At 46.3% G+C, this 14,945-nt stretch overlaps 1 protein-coding gene across 1 annotated transcript in view; it reads right to left on the reverse strand.

Moving 5' to 3' along the window:
• The window catches only part of LOC142311969 (uncharacterized), a 79,202-nt gene that overhangs the window by 36,674 nt on the left and 27,583 nt on the right, over positions 1-14,945 (reverse strand). Inside the window, exons 2-5 of the mRNA XM_075350832.1 lie at positions 8,902-9,043; positions 8,602-8,778; positions 8,396-8,519; positions 8,217-8,314 (exon numbers count right to left, since the gene is read on the reverse strand). Of these exons, the coding sequence (XP_075206947.1) occupies positions 8,217-8,314; positions 8,396-8,519; positions 8,602-8,778; positions 8,902-8,976 (474 nt within the window). The 5' untranslated portion in view covers positions 8,977-9,043. The remainder of the gene's footprint in view (positions 1-8,216; positions 8,315-8,395; positions 8,520-8,601; positions 8,779-8,901; positions 9,044-14,945) is intronic.

Below are 14,945 nucleotides of genomic sequence, written 5' to 3' on the forward strand. Positions count from 1 at the left end.
ACCCCAGTCTGTAGTGACCTCTGCTTGTCCAGCGGAAGCTTCACTATCGCTGAGAGAGTATGAAACTCCATGCCAAGATACGTTAGTGATTGGGTCGGTGACAGGTTTGACTTTGAGAAGTTGATGATCCACCCGAACGTCTGGAGAGTCTCCAGTGCAACATTCAGGCTGAGTTGGCATGCCTCCTGAGAGGGTGCCTTAACAAGAAGATCGTCCAAGTAAGGGATCACAGAGTGTCCCTGAGAGTGCAAGACTGCTACCACTGCCGCCATGACCTTGGTGAACACCCGTGGGGCTGTCGCCAGACCAAATGGCAGAGCTACGAACTGAAGATGGTCGTCTCCTATCACGAAGCGTAGAAAGCGTTGGTGCTCTGTAGCAATCGGCACGTGGAGATAAGCATCTTTGATGTCTATTGATGCTAGGAAATCTCCTTGAGACATTGAGGCAATGACTGAGCGGAGGGATTCCATCCGGAACCGCCTGGCGTTCACATGCTTGTTGAGCAGTTTTAGGTCCAGAACAGGACGGAATGAGCCGTCCTTTTTTGGCACCACAAAGAGATTGGAGTAAAAACCTTGTCCTTGTTCCTGAAGAGGAACAGGGACCACCACTCCTTCTGCTCTTAGAGAATTCACCGCCTGCAGAAGGGCATCTGCTCGGTCGGGATGTGGGGAAGTTCTGAAGAACCGAGGCGGAGGACGAGAACTGAACTCTATCCTGTACCCGTGAGACAAAATGTCTGTTACCCACCGGTCTTTGACCTGTGGCAGCCAAATGTCGCAAAAGCGGGAGAGCCTGCCACCGACCGAGGATGCGGAGGGAGGCGGCCGAAAGTCATGAGGCAGCCGCCTTGGAAGCGGTACCTCCGGTTGCTTTCTTGGGGCGTGAGTGAGCCCGCCAGGAATCAGAGCTCCTTTGCTCTTTCTGAGTCCCTTTGGACGAGGAGAATTGGGGCTTGCCCGAGCCTCGAAAGGACCGAAACTTTGACTGCCACTTCCTCTGTTGAGGTTTGCTTGATCTGGGCTGGGGTAAGGAAGAGTCCTTACCTTTGGACTGTTTAATGATTTCCGCCAATTGCTCACCAAACAGTCTGTCTCCAGATAATGGCAAGCTGGTTAAACATTTTTTAGAAGCAGAATCTGCTTTCCATTCTTTTAACCACAAGGCTCTGCGCAAAACTACAGAGTTGGCGGATGCCATTGCGGTACGGCTCGTAGAGTCCAGTACCGCATTAATAGCGTAGGTCGCAAACGCAGTCATTTGCGTAGTTAAGGACGCCACTTGCGGCACTGCTGGACGTATGAAAGAGTCAACCTGTGCCAAACCAGCTGAAATAGCTTGGAGCGCCCACACGGCCGCGAATGCTGGAGCAAACGACGCGCCAATAGCTTCATAGACAGATTTCAACCAAAGGTCCATCTGTCTGTCATTGGCATCTTTAAGTGAAGCCCCATCCTCCACTGCAACTATGGATCTAGCTGCAAGCCTGGATATTGGAGGGTCCACTTTTGGACACTGGGTCCAGCGTTTGACCACGTCAGGGGGAAAAGGATAACGTGTATCCTTAAGACGTTTGGAAAAACGCTTGTCCGGATAAGCATGGTGTTTCTGGATTGATGCTCTGAAGTCAGAGTGGTCCAGAAAAGTGCTCAATTTACGCTTGGGATACAGGAAATGGAATTTCTCCTGCTGGGCAGCTGCCTCCTCTGCTGAAGGGGCTGGGGGAGAAATGTCCAACAGCCTATTGATGGCCGCTATAAGGTCATTTACCATGGCGTCACCATCTGGCGTATCCAAATTGAGTGCGGTGTCAGGACTAGACTCCTGATCACCCACCTCTGTCTCATCATCTAGAGACCCTTCTCGCTGAGACCCTGACCCGCGTGATGACGTGGAGGGTCTCTCCCAGCGAGCTCGCTTAGGCGGCCTGGGACTGTCATCGGAGTCAGAGCCCTCAGCCTGTGATGCCTGGGACCCCCTTGAAGTACGGATTAGTTCCAACTGAGGGGGACCGGGGAACATAGGCACAGCAGTGTCCATGGTCTGAGCAACTGGCCTGGACTGCAAGGTCTCCAGGATTTTTGTCATAGTCACAGACATTTTATCAGCAAAGACTGCAAATTCTGTCCCCGTCACCGGGGCAGGGTTCACAGGCATCTCTGCCTGGGCTACCACCACCATAGGCTCTGGCTGACGAAGTGCCACTGGGACTGAACATTGCACACAATGAGAGTCGTTGGAGCCTGCTGGTAGATTAGCCCCACATGCTGTACAAGCAGTGTATACAGCCCGTGCCTTGGCACCCTTGCGTTTTGTGGATGACATGTTGTTGTCTTCCCAGAGCAATAAAGGGTATACAGCCAAGAAGCGACCGTACAGTGCAGTATATATATATATATCTGGTACAGGAAAAAGTACACCAATACACACTGTGGCACTAGTGGGGCCAGCACTAATGTGCTGCTTACCGCCCGCTAAACGCGGGTGTGTGGTCGCCAGAAATCCCTAGTCTGGGTCTCCCAGAGCCTGTGTCCGTCCTCCAGCCAGACTGCGTGCAGGAATGGCTGCCGGCGTCCTGTGGAGGGGGGGGCGGGCCCTGGGCGTGCCAGACCAAAAGCGGGAAACCTGCGTCCCACTGTGCCTAGTGAGAGGGCTGGAGCATGTAAATAAGGCTCCAGCCCTCGGCGCTGAGTAATCGTACAGCGTCTCTCCCCTTCCCTGATTGACAGGGAGGGGGCGGGAACGAAGCGGAGCTAGGCCGCAAAAACCGGGGACTAAATTTATAAGCGCCGCCGCCGTAAAAGCGCGGTCGGCGCTAAGTCCCCGGCGCACTACAAGTCCCAGCCGCGCCGCCGCTCCGAGAGTGGCCGGCGCGGTAGTTCCCAGCACATGAAGTCACACAGCTAAGCTGCTGTGACTCAAACCCCAGCGTATAGCGCTACTGTCCCCGGCGCACTAACACACCCAGCAAGTCTGGTGTGTGCGTGCCCGCCCGTACGGGGACACAGAGTACCTGAAAGTTGCAGGGCCTTGTCCCTGAACGGTACATAGCTCCGTATCCATCAGGTTCACTGGGTCTGTGGATGGAGCCCGGCCTCAGGGCTTGGGGGCCGGTAAGATCCCACTTCCACAGAGCCCCTCAGGGGGATGGGGAAGGAAAGCAGCATGTGGGCTCCAGCCTCCGTACCCGCAATGGGTACCTCAACCTTACAAACCACAAGTGGGGTAAGAAGGGAGCATGCTGGGGGCCCTATATGGGCCCTCTTTTCTTCCATCCGACATAGTCAGCAGCTGCTGCTGACTAAACAGTGGAGCTATGCGTGGATGTCTGACCTCCTTCGCACAAAGCAGAAAACTGGTGAGCCAGTGATCCCACTGGGGGTGTATAGCCAGAAGGGGAGGGGCCTTACACTTTTAAGTGTAATGCTTTGTGTGGCCTCCGGAGGCAGTGCTATACACCCAATCGTCTGGGTCTCCCAATGGAGCGCCGAAGAAACGATCGCTTACAAGTTAATGAAGTGTTTCTCCAAAATTGACTTCAGGAAGATTACTTAGAGATGGGCGTTAGCCGGTTTTACAATCTCCCCTCTGTTATGTATGTTACCTAGCAACGGTGGTCCGGATATGCGCTCACAGCCTGACCAGCTGATGGATACTTGCTCCCCGCCTCTAGTTGTGTGTGCTGTTGACAACACGGGTACATATATATCTCTTATTAAAGGGGATATAAATAGACCGACTACCTGATTGTATGTTATCCCTGACAAAGCCGCCGAGTACGGAGACATGTGTAGAGTCCTTCACTGACTATTCTGGGCTTCCTTGTCCTGGTTCTTATGATGGGCATTGGCCCTTATTTTGGTAATTCTTACGTCATATACCATGCTGTGAACCTAAGTATTGGTGAAATATGCTTTCTCCTCAAGGGCCCTTTACTCCTATGTCTCTGTTAATATATGGCCTACTGGGATATTGTTTCTCCATATACACTGTGGCCATATGTTTTCATGATTTAATATAGCTGTGTAATTGTACATTGCTTTCTATTTTTTCTGTCATGGCCATTGAGACTCATCTCAGGAATTGTCAGTTTTATTTTCTATTTTTTTTTAAATTGTGTTTTTTTGTCTTCTAAAAAAATCTTTTTTATTATTCATGATTGATGTGCACACTTTAATATGCAGGGTCTTTTTATCCTTTAATTGTTGCATCCTTCTCTGCATGGTGTATCATCTCCTTATTAATCATTGTGGCAGCAGTGGTGCAATGGCTTCCCCACTTTTTAGCATGCTAGTTAGTTGTCAGGTCCCGAGCTCCTGTGTCCATCACCTGTACCTGCCTTCCCATACCTATCTGTCCCTGCCATGCCCCCATATCTATCCATACCTGCCTACCTCAGTCATCCCAAGTGTACCTGCTTGCATCTGTGTTGGTACCCGAGTCAGTCTGCTGTCATGGGGGTCGGCTACCTCAGTCCTTTTGACTGCCTTGGGAGTGGTTCCTCGTGTCCGGATTGCAAAACGTGCTTAGACAAGTCCCTCCCACTAAAGGGTAAGCCTGGTTCCCCCCCTGAGGGTCCACTACTCCCGCTCGCTGCCTCTATACCTGCCACAAGCATTACAACCAGTCTTCTATTTGGGTTATTGCAGAATTAGATTCTTATTAAATCCTTCTAAGATTAAATGATAGTGATCAAGTCTGGTGAATTGAAATTTCAGCGCCAAGCTGTACTGTACTATCTGTGCACAGCACAACTCTGAAGAAAAGCTTGTCAAACAGCTTGACCTGTAAGAAAACAGATTAAGTCCATTGTACGCCTTCCAACAATGGCAGAATGATTTCATTTAGACTCCCAAGGTGGGAACATATGAGTCTGTCCTGATCTGTATAAATCTCTTTTCAGAATGCTCAAATATCTGGCCCTGTGTGAAAGCACCAAAAAGAAAAGCAGTATCAGATAGCTGAGGTCCGAGTGGGACACAGAAATTTAAAGATTCATAAAATGATTGAGCAACCAATAAAACTGAACTGAATGTCTGCCAAAAGTTTTATTGTCAGTCAGAAGTAATCTAAGCAGAAAAAAGGTTTTTTTTTCCCCCCTATAAGATTCTTGTTATGAGTCCTGATAACAGAGGCTGTTATATCTGTCAGGAATTACAGCACTTGTACAGGAACATGACAGGATAAGTCAGTGCACTACAACAGACACTGCAAGATACGTATCATCATGTTTTCTTGTTTATATCAGATACAAAGAGCCTAGAGGATTAAAGATTGGAGACTCGGTTACAGTGAAGAAGTACAGAGAAAACTACATTAGTCAAGTAAATGCCCTACCTAAACAGATTTGGATGTAAAAAAAAAAGTCTGTACTTGATTGGTAGAACATGCAAAACTGAATTCAGGGGCTACTACACTCAAACATAGTGATATAACTCCCAGTTGCGATTGGGTCAAGAACTATCTTGACTGAATCCAACTGCCGTATTTTTCGGACTAAGACGCACCGGAAAATAGGACGCAGCTTGGTTTTAGAGGAGAAAAATTTTATTTTCCTATTTACAAGCAAAAAATGTGGTCATGACACACTGTTATGGGGCGAAGATCTGCTGCCGACACTGTATGGGGGTAATTAAAAAAAACGGCGTGCAGTTCCCCCAATTTTGAAAACCAGCCAAGATAAAGTCTCACAGCTGGGGGCTGGTATTCTCAGGCTGGGGAGACTCACATTATTGGGAGCCCCCCAAGCCTAAAAATATCAGCCAACAGCCACCCAGAATTGTCGCATCCATTAGATGCGACAGTCCTGGGACTTTTTCCAGCTCATCCCGATTGCCCTGATGCGGTGGCAATCGGGGTAATAAGGAGTTAATGGCAGCAACCCATAGCTGCCACTAAGTCCTAGCTTAGTGATGGCAGGCGTCTATGAGACACCCCCTCATCACTAAGCTGTAAGTGAAAGTAATAAATACAAACACATAAAAATCCTTTATTTGAAATAAAAGACATAAAAACCCACGTTTCACCACTTTATTAACCCTTAGAACACCCAGGTCCGATGTAATCCACACGATGTCCCACATCTGACACAGAGAGCAGCCATAGAACACGACCGCTCTCTGTGAGAGTCAGGCCGCAAGTGAAGTGAGCCGCCGGGATCAGCGGTGACTCCAGCTGTCACCGCACATCACCTGACTAAAGTCACCACAGATCTCGTGGTCTCTTCAGCCGCAGCCGGATTTGCGTTAACAGGTGGAGGACTCCCACTGTATACTCACCTTTCCTCACTTCATGCAGCATCGCTCGCTTCCTGTCTGTGCCAGCTGACCTGTGTGGAGCCGTGTGTACAGCGATGACGTCATCACTGTGCTCACCGCTCTACACACAGATCAGCTGGCCGGCAGACAGAAGGACACCGCGATGCTGCAAGAAAACAGTGAGTATACCGTATTTATTCACTGCCCCTCCGCGCTGATGATGGTGCACGGGGGGCAATGAATACAGCTGCACATGATCACTCCAGGCTGTCGTTGCTTGGGATGATCACGCGGGCCGGCTCTTTAGTATGCGCGCATCCCCCGCCCATCATCCCGCCCACCTGTTAGCGCCGACTTCAGTGCTGAGAGATGATGGGCGTGCATTTCACGTCAAGGTATCGCTGCTACAGCCTGCTCCTGACCCGCTCCACCACCACCGCAACCGCCTTTACCCGCTCCACCACCACCGCACCGCAGCCATCGGACTATAGACGCACCCACCACTTTCCCACAAAATTTGGGGGGAAAAAAGTGCGCCTTATAGTCCGAAAAATACGGTAATTAATTTAAGGTGGTTTATTTTCAGGAATATCACAGTTGGTAGTAGAAGTGTTCACTACACTGTTATATAGTTATATATGTAGTGATATGCATAATAATGATCTGTGTACCAGAGTGTGCAAAAATAGAAAGATTCAAAGTTTTAAAAAGATCTAAAGCTATATTTTATGTTCCAGCTTAGAAAGTTTGCACTTCTGATCTCCTGCACCATCACCAGCTGACCAGTACTGTAGCATTATCATCCCCACATCTGACCAATGGCTGCAGTGAACCAACCCCCAGAATCACAGACTGCATATGATATATTATGTCAAGTTCAAAGATAGGACAGAGATAGGGATTGGGATGCTCACCCTGAATGGTATGGTATACCCATGTAGCGAAGGGCCAAATTCTTTTCTGTGTGACATAGGGGTTGATAACCAACCTCATCTGTTAGGAAGTGATACAAATGATTTGGATAGGCATGAAGAAAAAGAGGGGAAATGTTAAAATAAGGAAGGAGTTAAAAATCTTCAAACCTGTCAAAGCCTGTTCTCAGGGCATGGGATTATACTTTTGTAACCAAGACGTGTTCAGGGGATGTGGCTTAGCTGGGTTGATGCTGGGAGTGTCTACCTCTGCAGTCATATCTTCTATTTACTATCCTGTGAAGAACACCTAAATTTTTGCACGATATGTCTACTATAAAAATATGATGCTCATCACTTGGGAGAGCTTCGGAAATCCCACGCCTGTGAATTTCTTTAATTTTCACTGCGCCGTAGACTCAATCCCAGAAACTTTAAATTGAAGTGGAAATTACTTCAAACAATGTCTCCCACTGCTCTGTGATATAATCCTTGCTCTCTTTTGCCAAATAAAGTTTAATTTCTTTGTTTCTCTTAGACAGCAATGACACTGGAACGGATCATCTGCTATAACCCAACTGTGCTATGGCACGATGACTGTACAGTATTCTACTATATTAGATGATCACCATCACTGTATTCAGCTGCAGATACCTAAATGACGAGATGATTACATACACAGGATTCAATAATCACTGGATGTTTTTCCATGATTACACCATTCTCAGTATACTTTTGAACTCATTACAATAAAAAACCTGACAAAGTTGGCAATTTTGCAATACTGGTCCTGCCTAATCTAGCACCAGTGACTGTGTGCAAAGTTACTCATTGTTTAATCTTCATATTGTGATAACTGATCACTTCATTATACGCTGCACTACACGGTCATGTGTGTAATAGGTTTCACATGTGAGTGTCAAAGTGTCTCTAATAAAGTGTTCATTCAGAGTATAATACTGGAGGAGAAAACAAGACTGAACACAAGACCTTCACAGCCGTCTACACATCATAGGGAGATTTCATGACACCTTCTATCATCTACCTGATCATCCTGAGGAACAGTGGGAATTTCTTGTTCTGAGTCCTGTGGAAGAAGAGGACGGGGACATCTCTCTGGTGTTGTCCTCTCTCTGGATAGAACTAGAGGAAACACATACAAGGACTGAATTCATTCATTATCTGTATGTAATGATAGGCTGTGTGTATTTACTCCTGTATTACCTGGTGATGTGAGGGGTTGGTGAACATCCATCATGACCTCCTTGTACTGATCTTTGTGTCCTTCTAAATACTCCCACTCCTCCATGGAGAAATAGATGGTGACGTCCTGACTCCTTATAGGAACCTGACACATACAATGATACCGTCATCCCCCGATCCCTTCATAGCATTACTGTATAATGTCCCAGCATTCCCAGCAGTGTCACCTCTCCAGTCAGAAGCTCAATCATCTTGTAGATGAGTTCTAGGATCTTCTGGTCATTGATGTCCTCATGTATCAGGGGGTGAGGTGGAGGCCCCGTGATTGGGCTCAGGGGTCTTCCCCGTCCCTCAGACACAGGGGCTTGACAGCGCTCGTTAGAGGTCTTCACTACTATGTAATCCTGGTTATGGAGAGACACATTAATAAATCTCACTACAGACATTTCCAGAGTCCTCACCTCTCCAGTTCTGTCCATCTGTTATTCCCATAGATAAGAATGAATAATGTCATCAGAATCTCTCACCTCTTTAGTAAGCCGGAAGAGGATCTCTAGGGTGAGGTGTATTATCCTCTCCATCTTGTCCCTGTCCTTTTCCATCCTTGACGGCTCAATCAGGAAAACTCTCTTCTATAGAAGATCTGAGAGGATCCGATATTGTAGAGACCTGAATGGGGAGAAGATGACAACGTAACATCATAAAAATATCAGGTAAGAAATCTCCGGAGCTGTTACTGGCTTCACGACATCCTGTCCTGGCCCCGTCCTGCCCTCGGCATAACACACAATTATCGTCATATTCAGACTTATCACATTATATTTCAAATTAAACACCACAACACAGAAGAAAACTAACATGTTGGAGCAGTAATAATGCCAATTAAACTTTCCTGGAATTCTTTCTACAGTGCTGGAGAGAATTAATAAAATATACAGGCATGTGACTTCCAAAGCTCTCCAGTGAATTTAATGAAGATCAAGTCTTTTATACCCCCCTCATCCCCGAAAATGTGAACGTATTATGCATAAGTTGAGGAATTTCCTACATGACAGGAAATAGTACCGTGTGTTTCCAAAAAAAAGCTCTCCCCCAAAAATAAGCCCTAGCAGGGATTTTCAGCATTTCAGAGCAAGGCTTAAATATAAGCACTTTCCCGAAAAGAAGCCCTAGTCGCGGTTCAATAGTGAAGTGTCTGTGCAGCTAAGTTACAGATACTGCAGGACACTTCATTATACACAGCGGGCACCCCGCAATCACAGTCACCAGATGCTGAGCAGAGGACCTGCAGTGATCGCATCCCACACACATCCGATCTCACACCCACACACAATCAGATCGCACACACAAACATCGGATCTCACACACACATTGCATCACACACATACCACATTCAGCGACACCGATTTCTTCTGGCTGGCAGAATCCTGGGAGGCAGTGCAGTGGAGCGCAAGAATGCTTGCTTACAGGACCTGCGGGCCGGACACGTGACTTCCTCCCATCATTCCCTGCGGCCAGAAGTATTCTGTAACGCTGGATGTAATGAGTGTGTGGAGTGTGTGTGTGTGTGTGTCAGTCAGTCAGTCAGTGTCAGCCAGCCAGAAGCAGGGGAGGACGGCGTGCAGCACCCACCGGAGATCACAGGGAGAACCTGGGAGCCACGCAGACGTCCGGGTCTGGTAAGTATGAGTCTCTTGGGAAGTGGACTCTCTGCTTTTTTGGGGGGGGTAAACTTACCCCCAACCAGGTTTCTCCACAAATATGACCTCCTTCAAAAATAAGCCCTAATGCTTTTTTGGGGGCAAAAAAAGTATTAGACAGTGTCTTATTTTTGGAAAAACACGGTAAGCAAAGACACTCCTTGCATCACTTCCCTCAGCAAGTCTTTTTTTCAATTAGATCTCAAAGAACAAACACCATATGAGATTTTGGCAGGGGTATAGACATTAACCCCTTCCTTACTCTAACATTTCCCATTTTTTTCTTCAAGCCTGTCAAAAAAAAAAAAAATATTCTCCCTTCCTAAGAAATATTGTTGGCTAACCCACCCCATGTCACACAGTTAATGGATAAGGGCCTTAACTACATGGGGTCAAAACAACCAGGGGGAGCATCACCACCCCTATTACCTGTCCCTATCCTAACTTCAAAGCCTACAAAATATAACATATGCAGTAGATGACATTCTGAGGGTCGTTTCACTGCGTGTTGTTCAGCTGGTCAGGATCCATGAGAAGAGTGCTTTCTGTCTTACTGGAACATAAAATACACAATAATTTCTCTTACCAAGATGGGAAAGAGGTAACGTGGGGTCATCTGGCCAGCGCTTGCGCAGGACAGCGGAGGCAGAGGGGAAAGCGTGGGTACTTGCTGATGAAAATCACAGCGCTGCCCATAATCTCACGCCTGCGCAACACGTCAACAGCAGTCACACCATGCATAGTGCACAGTCCCGCTAGAGTGGCACGGCGCATGCGCGAGACCTCGGGCGCAGTAGGCGGCGTCCTGAGGTATGAAATTGAGCGATGGGGGATGGCGTAAAGCAGCAGGAGGCAGAATAACGGACACCAGACAGCCCGCCCCTGTGTACAATTAACAAGATTTGCATACAAAAAGGTACCACTTTATGAAGTATTTCTTTTTGGTCTAAAAGGGGGCACAATAACAATAGGAACCTTGCTAGAATGCAGCCCAGGAGCTGCAGAAAGGGAATCTTTTAGGTTTAGTGCAAAATTTCTGCTGACAAGTTCCCTTTAATCTATCATCAGTTAAGCAGGTAAAAGGTCTGGAGCCTTTTCCAGGTATTGCATTTGAAGCTGTTGATGTGAACCTACAACATGTGGTCAAAGGAGGTCTCAATGCAAAAGACACAGATCATCTTAGATTGACAAAAAAAGAGCAAATCCATCAGAGAGCTAGCAGAATTGTTAGGGGAGGTCAAATCAACACAAGTCAATAGTGATGAATAATCACAGAATCCTTTCCAATCTGAAGAAAAACCTCTTCACAATATCCACCTGAGTGAAGAACATTCAAGGAAGTTGATGTTTCAGGAACTAATTCTACCATAAAGAGACTTCATTAGAGCAAATACAAAGGGTTGACCACAAGGTGCAAACCATTTATCAGCTTTAATATTAGAAATGGAAGATTAGACTTTGCCAAAAACCATCTAAAGCCGCCGCCCAGTTCTGGAAAAGCATTCTTTGGACGAAACGAAGATCAACCTGTACCAGAATGAGGCGAAGAAGAAAGTATGGAGAAGGCTTGGAACAGCTCATGATCCTAAGCACACCACATACTAAGTAAAACACTGAGGAGTCAGTGTGATGGCCGAGCATACTTGTCTTTTAATGGCCCTGGGTCACTAGTGGTTATTGATGATATGACTGAAGACAGAAGCAGCTAGATGAATTCTGAAGTGTATGTACATGACTATACTTTCTGCTAAGATGCAATCAAATGCAGCAAACCTGAATCTGGGCAGAAAGTATAGGAGTAAACTTTTTTTTTTTTAAATGAGGCTATAAATTGATACATCCACTTTACAGAGCATCCCCTAAATCCAATAAAAAATTTATTGCACAAGCTGGGATCCTCCAGGAACGGTTTTGCAGGCAAAATGATCCAAAAAGTATGTTTGAGCGGGCTTTTCAGAGAAAAAAAATAACTTCACAACAGCAAATTGTATTTTCTATATCGAAAGCAGAACCCACAAATGATAAATACCAGGAGAATTTTATAATCACTTAAAACTGTGCTCATCATCATATCCGTAGGTCCCTACACAAGCAATGGCACATTATACTGAAAGATCATGTGCTCAATACAATCATTCATAAACTACCCAAACTTACCTTCCAATGAGCACCACCTCCTAGAAATATTTTCGCTCCCAGCCTCAAAAACCCGTTGACTAAGGCTACTTTCACACTTGCGTTGAACGGTATCCGTTGCATTGCGTTGTGTAACGGATGCAACGGATGTGTTGCATATAGTGACACAACGGATGCAACGGATGCTGCAAAACAACGCAATTCGTTTTGATTTTTTTTTTTTTTTTTCCCGGTTTTACCAGCGGCAGACTATAGTGAACGATCAGCTGATCGTTCCCTGCAGCCGGCCGCTGGGTGATCAGCTGATTGCTCCCAGTAGCCGGCCGCCGGGTGATCAGCTGATCGCTCCCGCCCGCCGGGTGATCAGCTGATCGCTCCCGGCTGCCGGGTGATCAGCTGATCGCTCCCTGCAGCCGGCTGATCAGCTGATCGCTCCCGGCCGCCGGGTGATCAGCTGATCGCTCCCGGCCGCCGGGTGATCAGCTGATCGCTCCCGGCCGCCGGGTGATCAGCTGATCGCTCCCTGCAGCCGGCCGCCGGGTGATCAGCTGATCGCTGTCACTTGCCGGCGCCCGGGCATGCCGGCGGGCGGGCGCTCAGCTGAGCGCTGTGACTTGCCGGCGGCCGGGCATGCTGGTGGCCGGTCATTCAGCTGAGCGCTGTCGCTTGCCGACGGCCGGGCGCTCAGCTGAACGTTCGGCCACCGCGAGCCAAAATAAAGTTTGATTTAAAAAAAAAAAAAAAAAAAAAAAAAGAGCATGCGCAGTGAAATCCAGAGGATTCCGCTGCTCAAAATAACGTTACATGCTGCGTTCCTCCCGCTGGGCGGAAGCAACGGAGCGTCGCCCAGCGGAAGCAACGCAGCTCCTTTTGGTACAATCCGTCAACCATACAAGTCTATGGGAAACAGCGGAATCCGTTAACGGATTCCGCTGTTTCCCAAAAGGGCGGATTGTAACGGAAGGAAAATAACGCAAGTGTGAAAGTACCCTAACACAACACAATCCATTTTGCTCCACAAAACGTTGGGAGCTACAAATATCGAGCAAATAAATGCCAGTGTTGCAAATGTATTACATTAGGGGTACACACCTTCCGGTGTTCACACAGGGGAGGTTTTCCTAATTAAAACGCGTATGGACTGTCAAATCCAGAATGTGGAAGAGTGAGGAAAATAAGTACGATATTTCATACACTGCCGATTTTAAAACTTTTCCTACCTACATAAAAATGGAGGCCTTAATTTTTTATTGTACATACAATTCAACTGTAATAGACAGAATCTAAAAAAAAAAAAAAAAAAAATCTAGAAAGTCATATTGTATGATTTTTAAATAATTAATTAGCATTTTATTGCATGAAATAAGTATTTGATCACCTACCAACTAACAATCGGAATGCCATTATCGTTTGTTGTGAGGACAGCTGCAGGGCTGCTATAGCGGTGTGCGTTTTGCATGGGAGCGGATGGGAGTCTCCTTATGTTGCTTCTGAGTATCAGTATTTATACTAGAATGCTGCACAGATCCTATTTATGGAGGGTTGATATTTTGCACCCCAGCGTATCTGATAATCTTATGGATTAAATCTGATTCTTGAATATAAGGCCTCCTGAAGAACCCCAACCATGGAAGGGGAGAAACGCGTCGAGGCAGAGGCGAAAAATGAATTCTGATAGAACTCCTTTATGGGAAGGACTGTTATCCGATAGGTGACTCTGGATCTGTAAGGTCTTCCCATTGTAGAAAGACAAGAGCACCAATGATTTGGCTATCTGAATCCCTGAGGAGTATACCTCATTAAAAAAACCATAGGAGAATATTTTGTATTTTTCATGTCACATGATACCTTTGTACCCTGAGGTTATACTTCACTATAAAGCATTGACCCTCAATGAAAGGAGGGGTGTTGATGACCTGGGTTATTACTGATATATAAAAAAAATTGTGTAAAAGAACTGAAGTCCTCAGTGGTTGATACCTTTTAATGGCTAACTGAAAAGATGGTAATAATAGCAAGCTTTCGAGACTACTCAGGTCAGATATGTATATATAGGTATCTCATATGTGGAATTCCATCAATTCCATACATGATTGGTTGCAAGATATGGGGAACACAGGCCATTGACGTACCTTAAAATATCATAAAAGGAATTCCCCCTTATAGTCTAAAGAAACTGGTGACTTGTTTTAGCTCTTCTCATCAGTCTAAACTTATATATTCATTGTTGGGTCTGAATTGTCTTGATTGAATGGGGTACTTGTCTACCCAGGCTTTTTCCTTTTTTACCACCTTCTCTATCCTTCCTCTATCATTGTATGGTATGATTACATTAGGATTAGGGAATATCAGGTATAATTAGAGGGACAGCCTCCGTGGAGCGGGGACCCCATATAACATCAGGGAGGTCTCCGCAGTTAGGTAGTGGTACATCTTAGGGAGATATCAGGGTTAAATCAGGTGATGTGAGACTACAATTGTACTAGATACCTGTTATCATGCAATTTTGTGGTAATTGTATTTTTTGGTGTTTTTAAAATATTTTTGTAGAACTAATAAAAGTATTGTTTTATAATTCGGGTCTTGGATTTATAGTATTTTACCTGTATAAAATACACCTGTCCACACACTCAATCACACTCCAAACTCTTCACCATGACCAAGGCCAAAGAGCTGTCAAAGGACACAAGGGAAAAATTGTAGACCTGCACAATGCTAGGATGGACTAAAGGACA

The sequence above is a fragment of the Anomaloglossus baeobatrachus genome, chromosome 5 (assembly GCF_048569485.1).
Source record: "Anomaloglossus baeobatrachus isolate aAnoBae1 chromosome 5, aAnoBae1.hap1, whole genome shotgun sequence".
Lineage (NCBI taxonomy): Eukaryota > Metazoa > Chordata > Amphibia > Anura > Aromobatidae > Anomaloglossus > Anomaloglossus baeobatrachus.